The 18,120-nt window shown below is 37.7% G+C and overlaps 1 protein-coding gene across 2 annotated transcripts in view; it reads left to right on the forward strand.

Annotated features, from left to right (window-relative positions):
- The window catches only part of edem3 (ER degradation enhancer, mannosidase alpha-like 3), a 69,993-nt gene that overhangs the window by 26,861 nt on the left and 25,012 nt on the right, over positions 1-18,120 (forward strand). For both annotated transcript variants that reach the window (XM_072274015.1, XM_072274017.1), the window contains exons 4-11: positions 2,161-2,200; positions 2,298-2,410; positions 2,533-2,686; positions 4,377-4,511; positions 11,442-11,547; positions 12,073-12,170; positions 13,762-13,887; positions 17,292-17,375. In XM_072274015.1, the coding sequence (XP_072130116.1) occupies positions 2,161-2,200; positions 2,298-2,410; positions 2,533-2,686; positions 4,377-4,511; positions 11,442-11,547; positions 12,073-12,170; positions 13,762-13,887; positions 17,292-17,375 (856 nt within the window). The remainder of the gene's footprint in view (positions 1-2,160; positions 2,201-2,297; positions 2,411-2,532; positions 2,687-4,376; positions 4,512-11,441; positions 11,548-12,072; positions 12,171-13,761; positions 13,888-17,291; positions 17,376-18,120) is intronic.

Raw genomic sequence — 18,120 nt, forward strand, 5'->3', positions numbered from 1 at the left:
TCACATTGAAGGCTAAATGGCTTCCGATAAAATGGAAACTGATTTCTAGTTTACTGTAAATTCTTCAGGTGGTATTTTACCATCCAGTAGCTATTGGATCTGAGCTCATTTTGCACTAAATTATCAATATTTAGAATGTGGTTATGCTTTTATCATCTGAAATCATAAATATTCCAAAGGCAAATATTTTATAGCCTCAAAATTCAAAGTAATTCAGTACAGGTTAAAAGTTGAGATAGTAGTATCATAAATTATCAGTGATTATCTAAGGTTTTTTAAATATACCAGCCAGTACTAAGAGTATTTAATATAACCGTAAGATGAAAATGAAAGGGAAAGATTATCCAATTTTGATCATTCATGGCCTTGCATTTTGTTTTGTATTCATCTATAGAGGAGTAAACATAGAAACCTACAGCACAATACAGGCCCTTTGGCCCACAAAGCTGTGCCGAACATGTCCTTACCTTAGAAATCATTAGGCGTACCCATAGTCCTCTATTTTTCTAAGCTCCATGTACCTGTATGGGGGTCTCTTAAAAGACCGTATCGTTTCCACATCCACCATTGCCGCTGACAGCCCATTCTACACACTTACCATTCTCTGCGTAAAAAAACTTACCCCTGACATCTCCTCTGTACCTGCTTCCAAGCACCTTAAAAATATGCCCTCTCGTACTAGCCATTCAGCCCTGGGGAAAAAGCCTCTGACTATTCACACGATCAATGCCTCTCATTATTTTGTACACCTCTATCAGGTCACCTCTCATCCTTTTTGCTCCAAGGAGAAAAGGCCAAGTTCACTCAACCTATTTTCATAAGGCATGCTCCCCAATCCAGGCAACATCCTTGTGAATCTCCTCTGCACCTTTTCTATTGTTTCCATATCCTTCATGTAGTGAGGCGACCAATAGTGAGCACAGTACTCCAAGTGGGGTCTGACCAGGGTCCTATATAGCTGCAACATTCCCCCTTGGCTCTTAAACTCAATCCCACGATTAATGAAGGCCAATGTATCCTATGCCTTCTTAACCACAGAGTCAACCTGCGTAGCAGCTTTGAGTGTCCTATGGACTCTGACCCCAAGAACCCTGTGGTCTTCCAGACTGCCAAGAGTCTTGCCATTAATAAAATATATTAATACTATATTCTGCCATCATATTTGACTTACCAAAATGAACCACCTCACACTTATCTGGGTTGAACTCCATCTGCCACTTCTCAGCCCAGTTTTGCATCCTATCGATGTCCCGCTGTAACCTCTGACAGCCCTCCACACTATCCACAACACCCCCAACCTTTGTGGTACTTTTAAAGAACACTGCCAGTTCAGGTCAATGCTGGAGCATTGAGGTACACTGTTTCGTAACTATAGTTTTCAGTCGTCTAACTGTCTGATTTCTCCATTTCAAAAAAAGGAAAATAACTTGCATTTTAATAAATTGAATCAACCATCTATTAGCTCTGAGGTGAGAACACTACCGGTGAATGACAGCAGCCATTAATTTTACATCTGTTAGAGGCAAACAGCTGTCTGCTTATTTATAAATCCAGATGCTTAAAGATTCAAATTGGCTTGCTATGAAACATTAAGGGAGTGGATGAGATAACTATTTTTAACCTGATATTTCAACTGCTGAAAGCTTATGAAACAGATGTCAAATAGGTGTGATAAATTGAATTTCTCTTTGGTAAGTCAAATCCTATTTACTAGTGATCTGAGAATTCAGAATCAGAATAAGATTAATTATTGCGAACATATGTCATGATTTTTTTGGTTTAACGGCAGTGGTATAGTACAAGACCTAGAAATTACTATAAGTTACTAAATAATAAAAGTGCAAAGGACAAATAATGAGGTGCTCATGGGTTTGTGGACCATTCAGAAATCTGATGGCAGAGAATTGCATTCCACAATTCTGCTCCATTTCTGTGGAAAATGCAAAACAATTTTGTTCTGGCTTTCAGCTATTCTTGTATAAACAGTTGTACTGCCTGCCCATTTTCTTTGGCTGATTTCCATATATTTAGCTGTGAATAGAAGAAAAAGTTCTAAAACTACATTAAATTGATATGAAAGTCATCATGCAAACTTCCACTGCCATACATCTAAAACTGTTCACTTCGCCCTCAGGTTAACTGTTAACTATTGTCTTTCAGATTTTCTTTGACTTTGGTTGACACTTTGGATACACTTGCAGTAAGTGAAAACAGCTTGGCTTTTGGTTCAAAATACTGTCTATTGAATGTCAAAGAATCAGGAGGAGACACTGAGTAATGTGATTTTGTGTTTCTAGCTGCTGAACCAAGTGGAAGAATTTGAAGCTGCTGTGAAAAGGGTTATAAATGATGTTCACTTGGATAATGATATTGTTGTCTCGGTCTTTGAGACTAATATAAGAGTGCTAGGGTAAGTAATGGCAATATTTGAAAATGAGCTTTGTAAATAGATGATATAAAGTAATATCAGAATCTGATAGATAATTGCACATGAAAAGTCTGTGAGATGCCAGTAACTATTTCACTTGTTAGAGGTTTGCTGGGAGGCCATGCGATGGCTACAATACTGAAAGAGCAAAGTGAGCAGATGCAGTGGTATAATGATGAGCTTCTCTACATGGCAAAGGAACTTGGGTACAGGTTGCTACCAGCATTCAACACCACCAGTGGACTTCCATACCCCAGGGTAAGTACGACTTTTCTTTTGATTATATAAGCTGTGGATAGTCTCCAATGCGGCTACACTTCCACAGATCAAGTGGGCCTAGAGGGTGAGGGATAATTGGATCAATGGTGAGGGATGCAGTTCAATAGAAGAGTGTAAATGGAGAAGGAAAGACAAAGGTGAAGAACAGAGGAACAAAAGAATGAATGGGATGGATGCAGAAGTGCCGAACAGAGAAAGGGAAACACCCTACGGCATGAGGAGGCCTTTGGAATTGAGAAGCTGAGGCAGTGAAATGTGTATCAACAAGACCCTCATCCCAAATTGCACTAACTAAGGTGAAGAACTGTTAACTGGGAAGAACAGTAATTAGTCATTAGATACATTATGACAGACTTGATGACACAATTGAAGGAAGTGAAGAGTCCAGGATATACCCCAGCCGAACCCTTCAGAAGTGGTAGAGGGACAATGGGTGTGCATGCAGTTTCTGAGAATGGTGATTCATTACTAACGGTGATGTTTTTTGGTGACGTACTGCATTGTTTTTCCATTTGTCTAGCTGTAGAGAAAATACATCTATAGTTGACCACAACATAACCGTAGGGCATCAGTCTAGTAAGGTGCAAGTGAAATACTGTATCCTACACCACAGCAACACTGGGGTGAATTTAACATTTAACAAATGCTGCAGTGGGACTGGTAAAATCCACCTGTACAAAGCTTACTTAAATGCTCAAAGTTTTCCAATTATTTTACTTCATTCTCGTAGGTGGTTATCACAGTTACAGTGTTGCAATGTCACCCATGTGATATGGAGATTACTCAAGCATAATAATCTCCAAATGCAGTGTTGTTGTTCCCACTTGGCAGGAACAATGTATCAGAGTTACTCAGGCATAATTGGATACTGTACAAGGACAAAGAGGCAGTTGAGTGTTGCAGCCAGCAGAGCTGCTGCCTTCCACCTCCAGAATATTGGGTTCACTGCTGACCACTAGTCCAACTTGGATGGAGTTTGTACATTCTTCATATGACTGCGAGTTTCCTTGATACTCCCACGTCCCAAGGATTTGCAGGTCGAAAGGTTAATTGGCACTGTAAAATGTCCCAGATGTGCAGATGAGTTGTAAAATCTAGGGGAAACTAATGGCATTATAGGGAATAAAATGGGATTAACGTAGGATTAGTATCAATGGGTGTATAAGGGATGTCACTGACAGTATGACACTTCTTAAATGATTTTTCTCGCAGTCTGTGATTGAAAGAGTTTTTAATCCTCCCAATGTTAAAATGTACCAGGATTCAATTTTACGATATATTCCAATAGCAACAAAATCTTCAGTTCTGAACTTAAATTTAAAATAATTAACTTTCAAGGACTCTTCATCTCATATTTTTGATATTGCTTATTATTATTATTTCTTTCTTTTGTATTTGCATAGTTTGTTGTCTCTTGCACTCTGGTTGAAAGCCCGAGTTAGTGCAGTCTTTCATTGATTCTATTATGGATTTATTGAATATGCCCACAAGAAAATGAATTTCAGGGTTGTATATAGTGACATAAATATACTTTGATAATTTAAAAGTTCAAAGTAAATTTATTATGAGTATTTTGTTATTTAGCAAATGATAAATGTGGTAACCTGAAAATACTTAAATATCTTTATTTCCTTTGTAATTAATGCAAAATATATTTTTGAACAAAAAGGTCAATCTGAAGTATGGAGTGAGACAACCGCAAGCCAGAACGGGTACAGAAACAGACACCTGTACAGCCTGCGCAGGGACTCTTATTCTGGAGTTTGCAGCTCTGAGCAGACTTTCTGGAGACCCAATTTTTGAGGTGTGTGGAAAGGGAGCAATTAGTAAAGGGCAGAATCCATGTACAATTTAGAGTTGGAAGTACATAATTCAGATCCAAGTATACTCTGGCCCACTTTTTGTTATCCCTCTAACCATAAGAATCAGAGAAAATCATTCAAATGTGCTGCCTTTATCAGGTCTCTGAAAGAACTATCAACAAATTCGGCAGTCTGAAAGGATGGGAGGTAATTGAATCAAAGATAATAAACGTTCTCTGTTTTCTAAAAGTTATTTTTTTATTTGGAAGAGAAAACTATTGATTTCTCATTCTTTAGTATTATGAGTTGAATCTGTGTCACAAATATCTGTGAAAATAATCCACACACAATAGTAGACTTATCCATATGAGGAAAGAAAAATCCTCTAATTTCACTGATAATAAGTTAAAATGTGAAACCACCTGTTCATTTGTTGCTGCAATTGTCTCTCCCAATTTGTCAAAGCTCTTTATGATTTTTACACCTATCAAATCTTCTCTTGATCTCTCAACTCAAGTAAAAAGAGGACACCACTCTTTAGTCTCTCCTATTAATTAAAACCATTCAGCTCTGGAATAGTATTCTAATGATTTGTAAGTAAGTTTAAGACTCAAACTTAAAATTAAATAGTTCAATACAAAATATTTAAATACTTCACTCTAATTTTATTTTCAGGTCCTTGGGCCAATGATGCTTTGTGCACTGAAAATGGCAGAAGTCATGAGATTTTGTAGAATCATAAAAACCTGCAGCATTTATGGAATTCATTAAGTCCATCCACTTTTCATCATCTGTCTTCAAAGTGCAGTCTATTTAATCCCACTTGTTCTCCCTGTCCTCCTTCCAAGAATTAATATAATTGTTTACTTGAAAGCAACTTATTAAATCCAGTGTTGCTCTTGCATCACGTTGTCTGACCGCTTGTCGATAAATGAGATCTTTTGCCAATCAGTCTAAATGTACCTGCTCTAGATATTAGACTTCAACCAGAGGAAATGGCCCTTATAATTTTGAACCTGTTCATTAGATTTTCTGTTCAATTTTCCAGCTCTGAGAACACCAACCCCTGCTTCTTTGATCTTTTTTAAGGCACAATGACACTGGACACTAGTTAAAGATAGTTTTAAATTTAAGGAAATGGAAAAGAAAATTGGTAAAGAAAGGGAAAGTAGAATCTGAGAGTAAACTCGTAAGAACCGTAAAGCAAACAAAAAAGTTAATGGGGAATAAAATGATGGCAGAGGGATAAAACAAATATTTTGGTTTTGTCAGCACAGAAAAAGACACAAAAAAACTTCCCCAGGAGTACTTGAGGTCCAAGGTTCCAGTGCAAATGAGGAAGTAAAAGAAACCGTCTGGGTAGCCTCCGACCTGAAGGAATAAACATTGATTTCTCGAACTTCCAGTGATTGCACCCCCTCTTCACCAATCCCATTTTCCCCCCTCATCTTATTTCCTTACCTATTCATCACCTCCCTCTGATGCTTCTCCCCTTTCCTTTCTTCCATGGTCTTCTACCCTCTCCTATCAGTTTTCCCCTTCTCCAGCCCTTTATCTCTTTCACCTGTCAACTTCCCATCTCTTTATTGCACCCCTCCCCCTCTCCTGGTTTCACCTATCACCCACTACCTTGTACTTCTTCCTCCTCTCCCTCCACCTTCTTGCTGTAACTTAAACGATTTGGTTGAGAGGATCAGACAAGTCAAGTTGATGGTAAGGAAGGCAAATGCAATGTTACCATTCATTATGAGAGGACTAGAATATAAAAACAAAGATATAATGTTGAGGCTTTATAAGACATTGGTCCGACTACATTTGGAGTGTTGTGAACAGTTTGTGGGTGCCTTATCTAAGAAAAGATATGCTGACATTGGAGAGGATCCAGAGGAAGTTCACAAGAAATGATCCCTGGAATGAAAGTGTTAATGTGTAAGGAGTGTTTGATGGATCTGGACCTGTAGTCACTGGAGTTTAGAAGAATTGAAACTTCTTAAATATTAAAAGGCCTCGAGAGAGTGGATGTGGAGAGGTTATCTACTATAGTTGGGGATTCTAGGACTACAGGGCACCGCCTCATATAGAGGGATGTCCATTCAGGACAGATGAGGAGGAATTTCTATAGCCAGAGTGTGGTGAATCTGTGGATTTTACTGACACAGTCTTTGGATGCCAAGCTGTTGGGTATATTTAAAGTGGAAATTGATAGATTCTTGATTAGTCAGAATGTCAAAGGCTATGGAGAGAAGGTAGGAGATTGGGGTTGAGATAAATCAGCCATGATAGAATGGTGGAGCAGACTCGATGGGTCAAGTGGCATAATTATGCTCCTATGTTTATGATCTAATCAACTTTGTTTGATCCTTTCTTCAGTCAAAAGAATAGAACAGAAATGTTCAGTATCTTTGAAGTGGTGAGAGATTTTTGCAATATTAATAATCAAGTGGACCTGTCTGTCCATACACAAAGTATCAGAAAATGGAGAAGCCATTAGACCAATTCTCTTCCAAATCAACTCTCCTGTTTTTACTCCTCCTATCTTCATTGGACATTTTTCTCTAGCCTGGAAAACTTTTCTGTATTGTATATTTGTCTAATATATAATAGAACCTCCTTCCAGTTTCTGGCCATGCATTGTTTTTAAAACAAAACGCTGATAGCACTCTGAATTGTTTTCACCTTTGTTATACTCTGGTCCTCAACCCTAATTGTTTACTCTGTACAGATATTTCAGATCTCTAATCTGAACGTTTGAACCTTTCGCCAGCCTTCTCTCAAAGAATGCCATCACAAATTCCTATAATCTATCCTGTTATTGTTGTCTTTTATCCTACAAACCATTTTTACGAATCTCTTCTACACCGTCTGTAATGCTTTCATGTCCTTCCAATAATGTGATGATCAAAACTGAATGCAGTACTCCAGTTCAGTCTGGAGGACCACTGTTCAAAATAAAGGATGAGCATTACGTCTCTTTGTCTCTTGATAAAACCCAGAATTACTGATTACTTATTTGCACCTTTTTCAAAGTGTCCTGCCACTTCCAATGATTTTTCAAATCAATAGATTACAGCACTTTCCCAAATATTGATATCAAATTTACACATTTGTAGTTTCTAATCTTCTCTCTCCCTGCATGCCCTGAAATTATCTTTCCATTCAATGTCATTGAAAGCCAGCATGCTGGAACAGCTACCAATTCAGTTGGTCTTTATTGCAAATTGACTTGAGTACAAGGAAAAAGATTTTAAAGGGCCTTGGTGAGAACATTCCAAAGTATTGTGTCCAACTTTGATACTTTTACCAAAAGGAGGAGAATTTTGCAGTAGTGGGAATGTGATAAAGAATCACCAGACTGGTTCCTGGAAATTTGCTAGAAACATTCAGCTACTCTGACAGCCTCTATGAAAAGACAGAGTTAACAGTTCTGATGGAGTCTTTGATCTGAAATAGTAACTATTTCTTTTTCCACAGATGTTATCCAAACTGCTGAGTGTTGTCAGTATTTTCTATTTCTGATTTTGTTTCAGTTTCTAACATCTGCAGTTTTCTGATTTTCATTTTGTTTCTTGGTTCACTTGTATGAGGAGAGATTGAGTAGGTTTATGTTTAAAAGAATGAGGTGTAACCTCATGGAGATACAAAATAATAGGATAGTCATTGATTTAATTCAAAGCTAAGATTGATAGATATGGCTTGGGGCAAGAAAATGATATTGAGGTGTAAAATCAGCCATGATGTTATGGAAGAGCAGGCTTTGAGCTTAATGATGCCCATAAATTTCATTGCACAGCAATTCACACTTAAAAGTTACACAATTGAAATTTGACTTGGCCCATAATAGAGCAGCCTCAAGGTGCTGGAAACCCTATTCCTGTTACTAAGTTTCGCTCTATATTAAGATCTGCTCATTCAAAACTCATGGTCAATTCAATCCAATCCAAATTATTTTTTAACCTTTACTCACTGCATGTCTCTACCAGTTGCAAGAAAAAGTTTGTGAACCCTTTGCAGTTACTTAGTTTTCTGCATTAATTACTCATAAAATGTGGTCTGATCTTCATATATGTCATGATAATAGACAAACAGAATCTGCCTAAGCTAATATCACACAAACAATTGTACTACTTCTCGTTGAGACTGAGTACATCATTTAAACAATCACAGTCTAGTTCAAAAAAGTATATGAACTTCTACAAAAGCTACTTGGAGTCAGGTGTTCCGATCAATGAGATGAGATTGGAGGTGTGGGTTGTAAGGAGACACAAAGTCAGGTTTCTGACAGAGCCTGCTCATCTCAAGAAAGATCTGTTTATGTGCACTATGCCTCGATCAAAACAACTTTCAGAGGACCTTAAAAGTAGAATTTTACAGATACATGAAGCTGGAAAAGGCTTCAAAAGTATTTCTAAAGACCTGAGTGTTCCATCAGTCTAGAGACAGAGAAGTTGTCTACAAATAGAGGAAATTCAGTACTGTTGCTATTCTCCCTCAGAGTGGCCGTCCTGTAAAAATCACACTAAGAGCACAATGTGCACTGCTGCAAGAGGTGAAAAAGAACCCAAAGGTAACAGCAAAAGACCTGCAAAAATCTGTAGAACTTGCTAAAGTCTCTGTTCATGTGTCCACTGTAAGAAAAACACTGAACAAAAATGGTGTTCATGGAAGGACACCATAGAGGAAACAACTGCTCTCCCAAAAAAAAATGCTCCATGTCTCAAGGTTGCAAAAATACACCTGGATGTTCCACCATGCTTCTGGGGCAGTGTTCTGTGGACAGACGAGACAAAAGGTGAACATTTCGGTTGAAATGCACACCACTGTATTTGGAGGAAAAAGGGCACTGCACACCAACACCAAAACCTCATTCCAACTGTGAAGCATGGTGGAAGGAGCACCATGGTTTGGGCCTGCTTTGCTGCCTCAAGGCCTGGACAGCTTGCAATCATTGAGGGAACAATGAATTCAAAGTTGTATCAAGACATTTTACAGAATGTCAGGATAGGGGTCCATCACCTGAAATTCAATAGAAGTTGAATGATGCTACAAGACAATGATCTGAAACACAAGGTTAAACCAACAACAGAATGGTTTAAAAAGAAAATTCATGTTTTGGAATGGCCTAGTCAGAGTCCAGACCTTATCCCAATTGAGATGCTGTGGTATGACCTGAAGAGGGCTATTCATGCAGTTTTGTATGGAGGAATGGTCTAAAATTCCTCCTCACCATTGTGCAAGTCTGATCAGCAGCTACAGGAGACATCTGATATAGGTTATTGCTGCTAAAGAAAGTTCTACCAAATATTAAATATAAGGGTTCACGTACACTTTCCAGCCTGGACTGTGAATGATTAAACAATGTGTTCAATAAAGACAGGAAAAGTACAATTGATTGTGTATTCACAAACAAGTGAAAATTTGCAGATGCTGGAAATCCAAGCAACACAGACAAAATGCTGGAGGGACTCAGCAGGCCAGGCAGCATCTGTGGAAAAGAGTACAGTCGAAGTTTCGGCCCGAAACCCTTTATCAGGTCCTGATGGGTCTCAGCCTGAAACATCGACTGTATTCTTTTCCGTAGATGCTGCCTGGCCTGCTGAGTTCCTCCAGCATTTTGTGTGGATTGTTTGTGTGTTATTAGTTCAGAGAGATTGTGTTTGTCTATTATTGTGACTAATATGAAGATCAGACAACATTTTATGAGTAATTAATGCAAGCAATTGCAAAGGGTACACAAACGTTTTTTTTTGCAACTGTATATAGGCTTCCAGTTTGATGACAAGTCACCATTGTTTTCAAATCCCTCCATGATCTTGCCGTCTATCCCTGTATCCTCATGCTACCAAACAGTTCTTCAAAGTAAAATCATCCTTTAATACGGGTCTTCTATGTTTTTTCTGATTTTTAATTCACTGGCAGCAATGATGGTTTCGCATGTTTTGGTCCCAAGTTATGGAAGTTCTTCCCTATGTTTTAAGATCCTCCTTAAATCATGTTTCTTTGACCAACCTTTGAGCCAGATTTTGTTTCAGATGATTTCCTTTTTGGTACCTTGTCAAACAGAAGTTATTTCTTTTGTTGATGTCACCTGTTAAGTGCCTGGGGAATATCTGGAATATTAAAAGTGTAACCTAAATGAAAGATGCTTATAACAAGCTATGAAGTAAATTTCATCCACAATTAGTGAGTTACAATTGGGCCTTCTTTGGTATGACTGTTTTGTTTTTAGGCATTTGCATTCTGCTAGGATGCCATTTAAATGTCAGTACATGCATTGCACAACTGAGCTTTGAACAGATTTTTACATGTACATAAGGATAACTTTTAAATTAAACATCTATATTCAATGGAAACATTTTAAAAACTTGCATTTTGCAGTCTTATTAAAATTGAAATCCGACTGGTTTTATTCTTGTCATCACTGTCTTTGTGATGGAACAAGCATCAAGTATTGAGGAAAAATCCATCAATGCACACACAGTCAAGATAACAAGTAGACTGGAATGCAACAACATTGACTGTTCTATCAAGGTTTTGTAGACTTTTCACACAAATTATATATTACTTATTTATTAGACCAGTAAATTGGGATTGGGGGGGTAACTTTTGAAGGCTATTTTCACTTTTATTGTTCATGGCCAGTTTCATCATTCGTCGAGAATGTTGGGAAATTGCATAGTGGTGCTCTAACTAATATGAATGTATGTCACCCAGTAGCGCATCATGTCTGGTTCCTAACGGTCTTTACAAGTTGAATTGAGGACTCTGCATTTATTCAAGAATCGTAACATAATTTATCTGGATTCTGTAGATGCAGTGTGGTTGCTGAAGTCAAACTGCAAATACTTTGAACTTGGATATTTGGCATCTGCTGTATGTAACCTTAAGTGATCGTTTTAGCTGTTCAAGCAATGGACTGTTTTTCTTCTGTACAGCAACATGCTCGGAAGGCCTTAGACTTCTTGTGGGAAAGGCGGCAGCGCAACAGCAACCTAGTGGGAACAACCATCAACATCCACACTGGAGACTGGGTCCGCAGAGGTGGGACACGTTGCTTCAGTACTTCTCTCTGTTCCCCATCTATCAAATCAGATGCTTTACAGTTTCCTCCTGACATTGATCTATTTCTCTTCGTTTCTCATTTCATGAACAAAACAAAATTTGCAGATGTTTTATTCCTCTCCATAGATGCTGCCTGACCTGCTAAGTTCCTCCAGCATTTTGTGTGTTACTTCTTATTTCAGTGTCAGTTTTACTAATAATACCTGAATTGCTGTGAAAAGTTCCTTTCTTCATATTCCTTGATATTGAAAATACCATTTTCCAATATTTAGCTAGATTATTGATGTTTTCCTATAGATTGACATACTACTTTTATCTAGTTAATGTTCTCAGAATTAGAATAAGGTTTATTATCACTGACGTACCTGTATGTCATGAAATTTGTTGTTTTTTAGCAGCAGTGCAGGGCAATGCATAGAATATACTATAAATTACAATAAGAAATATATAAAAATAAATTAAATTATAATAAATGAAATTATTTTTACTGATTTTTTTATGCAGATAGTGGAGTTGGAGCTGGAATTGATTCTTATTATGAATATCTCTTCAAAGCATACATTCTGCTTGGTGATGATGGCTATCTGCAGAGATTCAACACTGTAAGTTTTGCTTCTTTTTGGTACATCTTAGTTGTCACGTTATTTTCCTTCTTTAAATAATTCCATGAATATTAGGAATGGTCAGTAAAAAGAAACTAGGTAGATATTACTAGCATGATAGACTCAAATATGTATATAAAATTCAAATAATTGATTTTAAAGTCTCACTCTTTCTGGAACTGAAATGAATTACAACCTACCATTGGCATTGCTGGATAAAACAGCTGAATTACCCAAAAGCTTTTATAGGGAATTGTTACTCTGGCTTATGCAATCAAGCTATTTGGAAGAAAAGTAAATAATTTTATGAAGGTTTAAAACTTCAGCACTAATCTGTGTTAAACCTGGTCAAACTACACTTTTTACATGATTCTGAGTACCAATCAGATGGCTAAATATAATCAGAGTGGTGGTAATTATGCAGTTGTTCGCATTGTGATGAATTTACACAATTAGAGTAACTGGTGTTGAAAACTGAGTGGTTCAGTTTGTTGTTTGATGGTGACACTCAAAGGTAACTAGCAACTACAGGGAAGTTCATTGAATGCAGCTTCAAATGCTGTTTTCCTTTAATTGCATCACCAGCCTCAGATACTATTCATTTCGCCGCTCCCTTAATTCACTTGCCAGCGATCTTTTATTAATCAGCACGTTCAGTGAGTCATTAGATTTGCTCCCACACATAAGCATAGCTGTATGCTTCAGTTTTACATTGTACGTCTCACAGGCAACAGGCACTACAAAAGTGCCACCATATACAACCACTTCATTCACTGACGTATTTCCCCCTTCCCTGTAAGGTGGCATAAAATTAGATGCAATGGTAGTTAACTGATTTGTGATGGGTGCAATGGCAAGACCATATTGACAAGGGGAAGACACTTAAGCAGTTATTGGAGAACCCACTTCTGAGGCTTTGGTTGGTACCTGATGCCCAATCCTCCTTGTTTTCTGTCTGCATAATGAAAGCCCTCCTGCAGTGCCACATTTCCCTATACTACTTGTTTCCATTTTAAACTTTGCGCAGCTGGGTCATGTAGCAGTTATTGCAATATTTACAGTGCCAGTGATTAGGGTTCAGTTTCCGCCACTCTCTGTAAGGAGTTAGTATGTTTTCCCCTTGATAGTGTGAGTTTCTTTAGGTGCTTCGGTTTCCTCACACATTCCAAAAACGTGTGGGTTGAGGGTAGTAAGTAGTGGACATGCTATTTTGACACTGGAAGCATGGTTAATGTTGCAGTCTCTATTGTAGCACAAGTGAAACAATTGTGTGCTTTCCCGATAGCTTGCGATTTTCTCTTTTAAACACCATTAGCTGTCTGTAATTTAAGTCGTGGATGTTAATCTTGATTGGATCAAGCAGGATACCACAGCATTTTGTTCTCCAAATTTTGTTAGGATCAAACTGACATCTGTTTTATTCTGCAGAACTGCAATACAATATATCACTTCATGGTTATTTATTTTTTAAGTATTGCTTTAGTTTGCTGTGTTAGAAAGGAATGAAATAGTAAAATATTTCAGTTGATACATTAACTTAAGGTATCTGAGAGGAAATGGCAATGCTGTCACCTGTTGTTTCCCCTTTCAGCACTATGCAGCCATCATGAAGTATATAAGCCAACCTCCTCTCCTTCTCGATGTCCACATACATAAACCACTGCTAAATGCACGGACATGGATGGATGCTTTGTTAGCTTTCTTCCCAGGCCTGCAGGTAAATTCTGTTCCTTTTTCAGGATCAAGTCTCCTTGAGCCTCAGAAAATCAGCAACTTGTGAAATTAAAAATGGTCACGTTTTATCTTCCCCCTTGCTTCTCAGTCCTGAAGAAGGGTCTCGGCTTGAAATGTCGACCATTGATTCATTTCCATAGATATTGCCGGACCGGCTGAGTTCATCCAGCATTTTGTGTGTGTCACTTTTTGCCTGCATATTTTGAGGAATGAAAACTGACTGAATACCTGGACCTCCTGATTGAGGAAGGTAATCCCATTTAAATCCCGACATAAAATCAGTCTGTGCTCTGGCCTTTAGTTGATACAAGATCAAATCATGTCATTATAACTATAAAAGAAAACGGCAGAGACTGAAATTGTTTTATCTGATTATGTTGGGAACACTCCACAGGTCAGGTAGTATCATGAAAGAGAAATATGTATCAGGTTTAAAACATTTTTTCAGAGCTGGCGTGGAATATGCTGCCTTAACCTTTTGAGTATTTCTACCACTTGGCCTGGATGATTGACTACTTCAGTATGTGTAATATCCAGTTTAAATGGTTCCTATTCCTATTGTGGGAGTTATAACATGAAAAGTACAGACCAGTTGCTTTCCCTCGGTATCAAACATTAAAGGCTGTATAAGTAAATTTGTCAGTAATCTTACCAATTGTATTTGAAGTAGAATAACTTATTGTTAATATCTGGAGCAAGCATAACTTAAAATTAAACAAAATTAGATACTTTCATTGAAAGACTGGTTTGAATTTCAACAATAAGGAGTTAATTTTTGTGCCTCATGTGTTGCTGATTAAATGGACAAAGAAATAAAGTTCATCAGATGAATGATTTTGCCATGGAAATGAAATTCTACTGTGGTATCAATGTGAATCTTTAAGCCCAGTGGTCACCAACCACCGGCCCATGGACTGGTACTGGGCCGCAAAGCATACGCTACCGGGCCATGAGGAAATGATATGATTTGGCGATATGAGTCAGCTACACCTTTCCTCATTCCCTGTCACGGCCACTGTTGAGCCATTACGCATGCAAGGTCATTACCCGCGCGTCATCCATGTCAGCCCGGGAAGGAGATCAACTCCTTGAGTTTGCAAATGACAACGGGCTGAAAAGTATGTTTGACATAACATCTCTGCCAGCATTCTGGATCAAAGTCAAGGCTAAATATCCTAAGATAGCCACGAAAGGACTGAAAGCGTTGCTTCCATTTCCAACATATCTCTGCAATGAATGCAACAAAAACTAAATTGCGAAATAGACTGGACATAAGGAACCCCCTTCAAGTATCGCTGTCTCCCATCACCCCTCGATAGGACCGTCTTGTTGCAGGGAAACAAGCCCAGGGCTCCCACTGATTCAGCGACATTGGTGTGTTGCAATGATTTTATATGTTCTTACGGGGAAAATATGTGCTGTGTGTTTAATATCCAAACGTTACTTAAAATGTTATGATGCTATTTACTTATAAGTGACTACTATAACCATATAACAATTACAGCACGGAATCAGGCCATCTCTGCCCTTCTAGTCCGTGCCGAACGCTACTCTCACCTAGTGCCACCGACCTGCACTCAACCCATAACCCTCCATTCCTTTCCTGTCCATATACTTATCCAATGTTTCTTTAAATGATAATATCGAACCTGCCTCTACCACTTCTACTGGAAGTTCATGCAACACTTACTTTAAGCTCCCCTGTCCTCCCCTGATAATTGACTTATTCATGCGAGGAAAATATGCGCTGTGTGTTTAATATTAAATTCGTTAGATAAACCCTTTTAGCCACTTATCACCTATATTATGGTCGTGATTAACACCCCCTCCCGAACAGAATCGCCAAAAATGATTTGCTGGGGGGGCGGGGGGGAGAGGGGAAATTGGCACGTACACGCATGCGCACTGGTGCCCGCGCAAGGCTTCATGGTCATTGTAGTCTTTCTCGGGGTAAACCCAACGTATTTGACTGCTACTCTTGTCTGTTGGCAACACTACACCGCCACCCCCCCCCACCCCCGGTTGGCCGGTCTGCAAGAATCTTGTCAATATTAAACCGGTCCGCAGTGCAAAAAAGGTTAGGGACCCCTGTTTAAGCCTGTTAATTATATAGAGTTGTTATTGGAGTAAGAAAGGCTTCATATTTATTGATGTTAAATATAAATGGAGGGAAAAGGATAGTTGTTTAGAATGAATTGATGTTAGTCAAGCAGTTGGTCAAGTTATGTGCATCCTTTAAGCAGGTGAGGCAAGTTAACAATGCAATCATAGCCACGCACACAGAAATTGAAAAGTACCCATTAAATTTTGTGGTCGGCTCAGTTTTCTTTGATCAATATCAAAGCAACAGTGACGGTGGTGGAGGCGGATATGATAGCGTCTTTTAAGAGACTTTCAGATGAGCTTTGGGGAAGTCTAGTAATTTCTAAGGTAGGGTCATGTTCTGCACAACTTTGTGGGCCAAAGGTCCTGTATTGTGCTGTAGGTTTCTATGTTTCTTTGTTTCAATATTAACTTTGAGGTATTTTTGAGAGAATCATATTTTCATTAGTTTCTTGTTAGCTTCGCAGGTATCTTGATATTGTTTTGAAGCTTGCATTCTGAAAGTGTCTTCAATTGCATTTAAATGTGACGCTCAGGCGATTCAAGCGCTGCACTTTGTATAAGGTATTACCAAATGCAAAAGTGATGCAGAGCTGGACATGCATTTGTAGTATGCAATATAATCATTGATTCAAGTGGCACTTATAATCAGCACAACGTCTGCTTGTTTTGGGCCACTATTTGACCTCTGAGGTTCTGTTTTTACTCTCTGGCTAAATTATATCTCCAAATCGGAAATCATAAATTGTAGTGTTTTGATTTGTTTACATGTGATTACTTTCCTCAAATGTGTTAAGTGTATCCTGTATCCTCAGAGGCTGCATGGTAACAGTAGTACATTGATATAATGAAAGGTTATAAAAAAAAGTATATTTAACCTTTGCACCTTTTTGTTCTTTATTTCTGCTTCAATTGGCAGTAAGTACTTCAGTTTTCCAGAAGATTTGGTAGAATTTTTATTATGTGGTAAATGAAATGTTAAGATACTGTAGTTGTCAATTCACTTTTATTAAATGCATAAAAAAAACATGAAAACAGTGGGGACATGAAAGAAACTGAAAATCCAGACACCACACTGATCAGTCAGTATCAATAAAGATATGCAATATGTTCATATCTTGTGTTACAATTAAGACATCATCATCATCATCTGTCTTTATTGATGCTTTTCAACTGGCTGTAATATATTCAGTTTTCATTTGATATATTTAAGTATGACACTGTTTTATGAATCAGTATTCTATTCTATTTTTATAAAGTACCATTGATTTTCTTGTTATTTAGGTTTTAAAAGGAGATATACGTCCAGCTATAGAAACTCATGAGATGTTATATCAAGTGACAAAAAAGCACAACTTCCTTCCAGAGGTAATGGGAACTTTCAAGCACTTCCTAATTGTTCAACTTAATTTTAATCATTATTAATATTTAAAATGCATTGATGTTGTGTATTAATACATGAAGCCTGGCATGCTTAACAGTTTTACTTTTGTTATGTTTTCAGTTGTGATTTGCAGATCTTTTCTGCCATCTCTGTTCCTTCAGATGACCTGATTCTTTACAATTTGCTTCATTTTCCCCATTCAATAGTTTATTTTACTATATTTATACCCTGGTGCTCATGTCTTTGCTGATTGTAGGTTAATGGCAGAGAATTAATCAGCTCCTTCTTTAATCAGTATTTTCTAAAGAAAACCAACTGGTCGTCTGTCTCATTATTTATGGAATATTGCAGCCACATTTGCTCATAATGAGTATACTTAAAAGTAGTTTATTCAAAATGAAATACTTCAGGACATTCTGAAAATCATCTTTTTATCCCAAAAAGCGTGTGATGTTGGTTTTTCATTTCTACCTTCTAATTTCTATCTTAATCATTTTGTTTTTCTGTATTTTATTAAAGGCACCACAGTTGAACTTATTTTAAATTCATTCTTGGGGAAATGGACATGCTGACAAGAATAGTAATTACTGTCCATCCACTGGTTTGTCTCCAGAACTGCTACAGTGTGCATTCTTCATGCATAACTTTAGTTGCAGTGTGGATCAGCAGATTTTCCTTTATAAAGATATCAATAAATGCGTTTTTGTATTTTTGTCTCTGTTTTTCAAA

This window comes from Mobula birostris, chromosome 12 (assembly GCF_030028105.1).
Source record: "Mobula birostris isolate sMobBir1 chromosome 12, sMobBir1.hap1, whole genome shotgun sequence".
In the NCBI taxonomy this organism is placed as follows: domain Eukaryota; kingdom Metazoa; phylum Chordata; class Chondrichthyes; order Myliobatiformes; family Myliobatidae; genus Mobula; species Mobula birostris.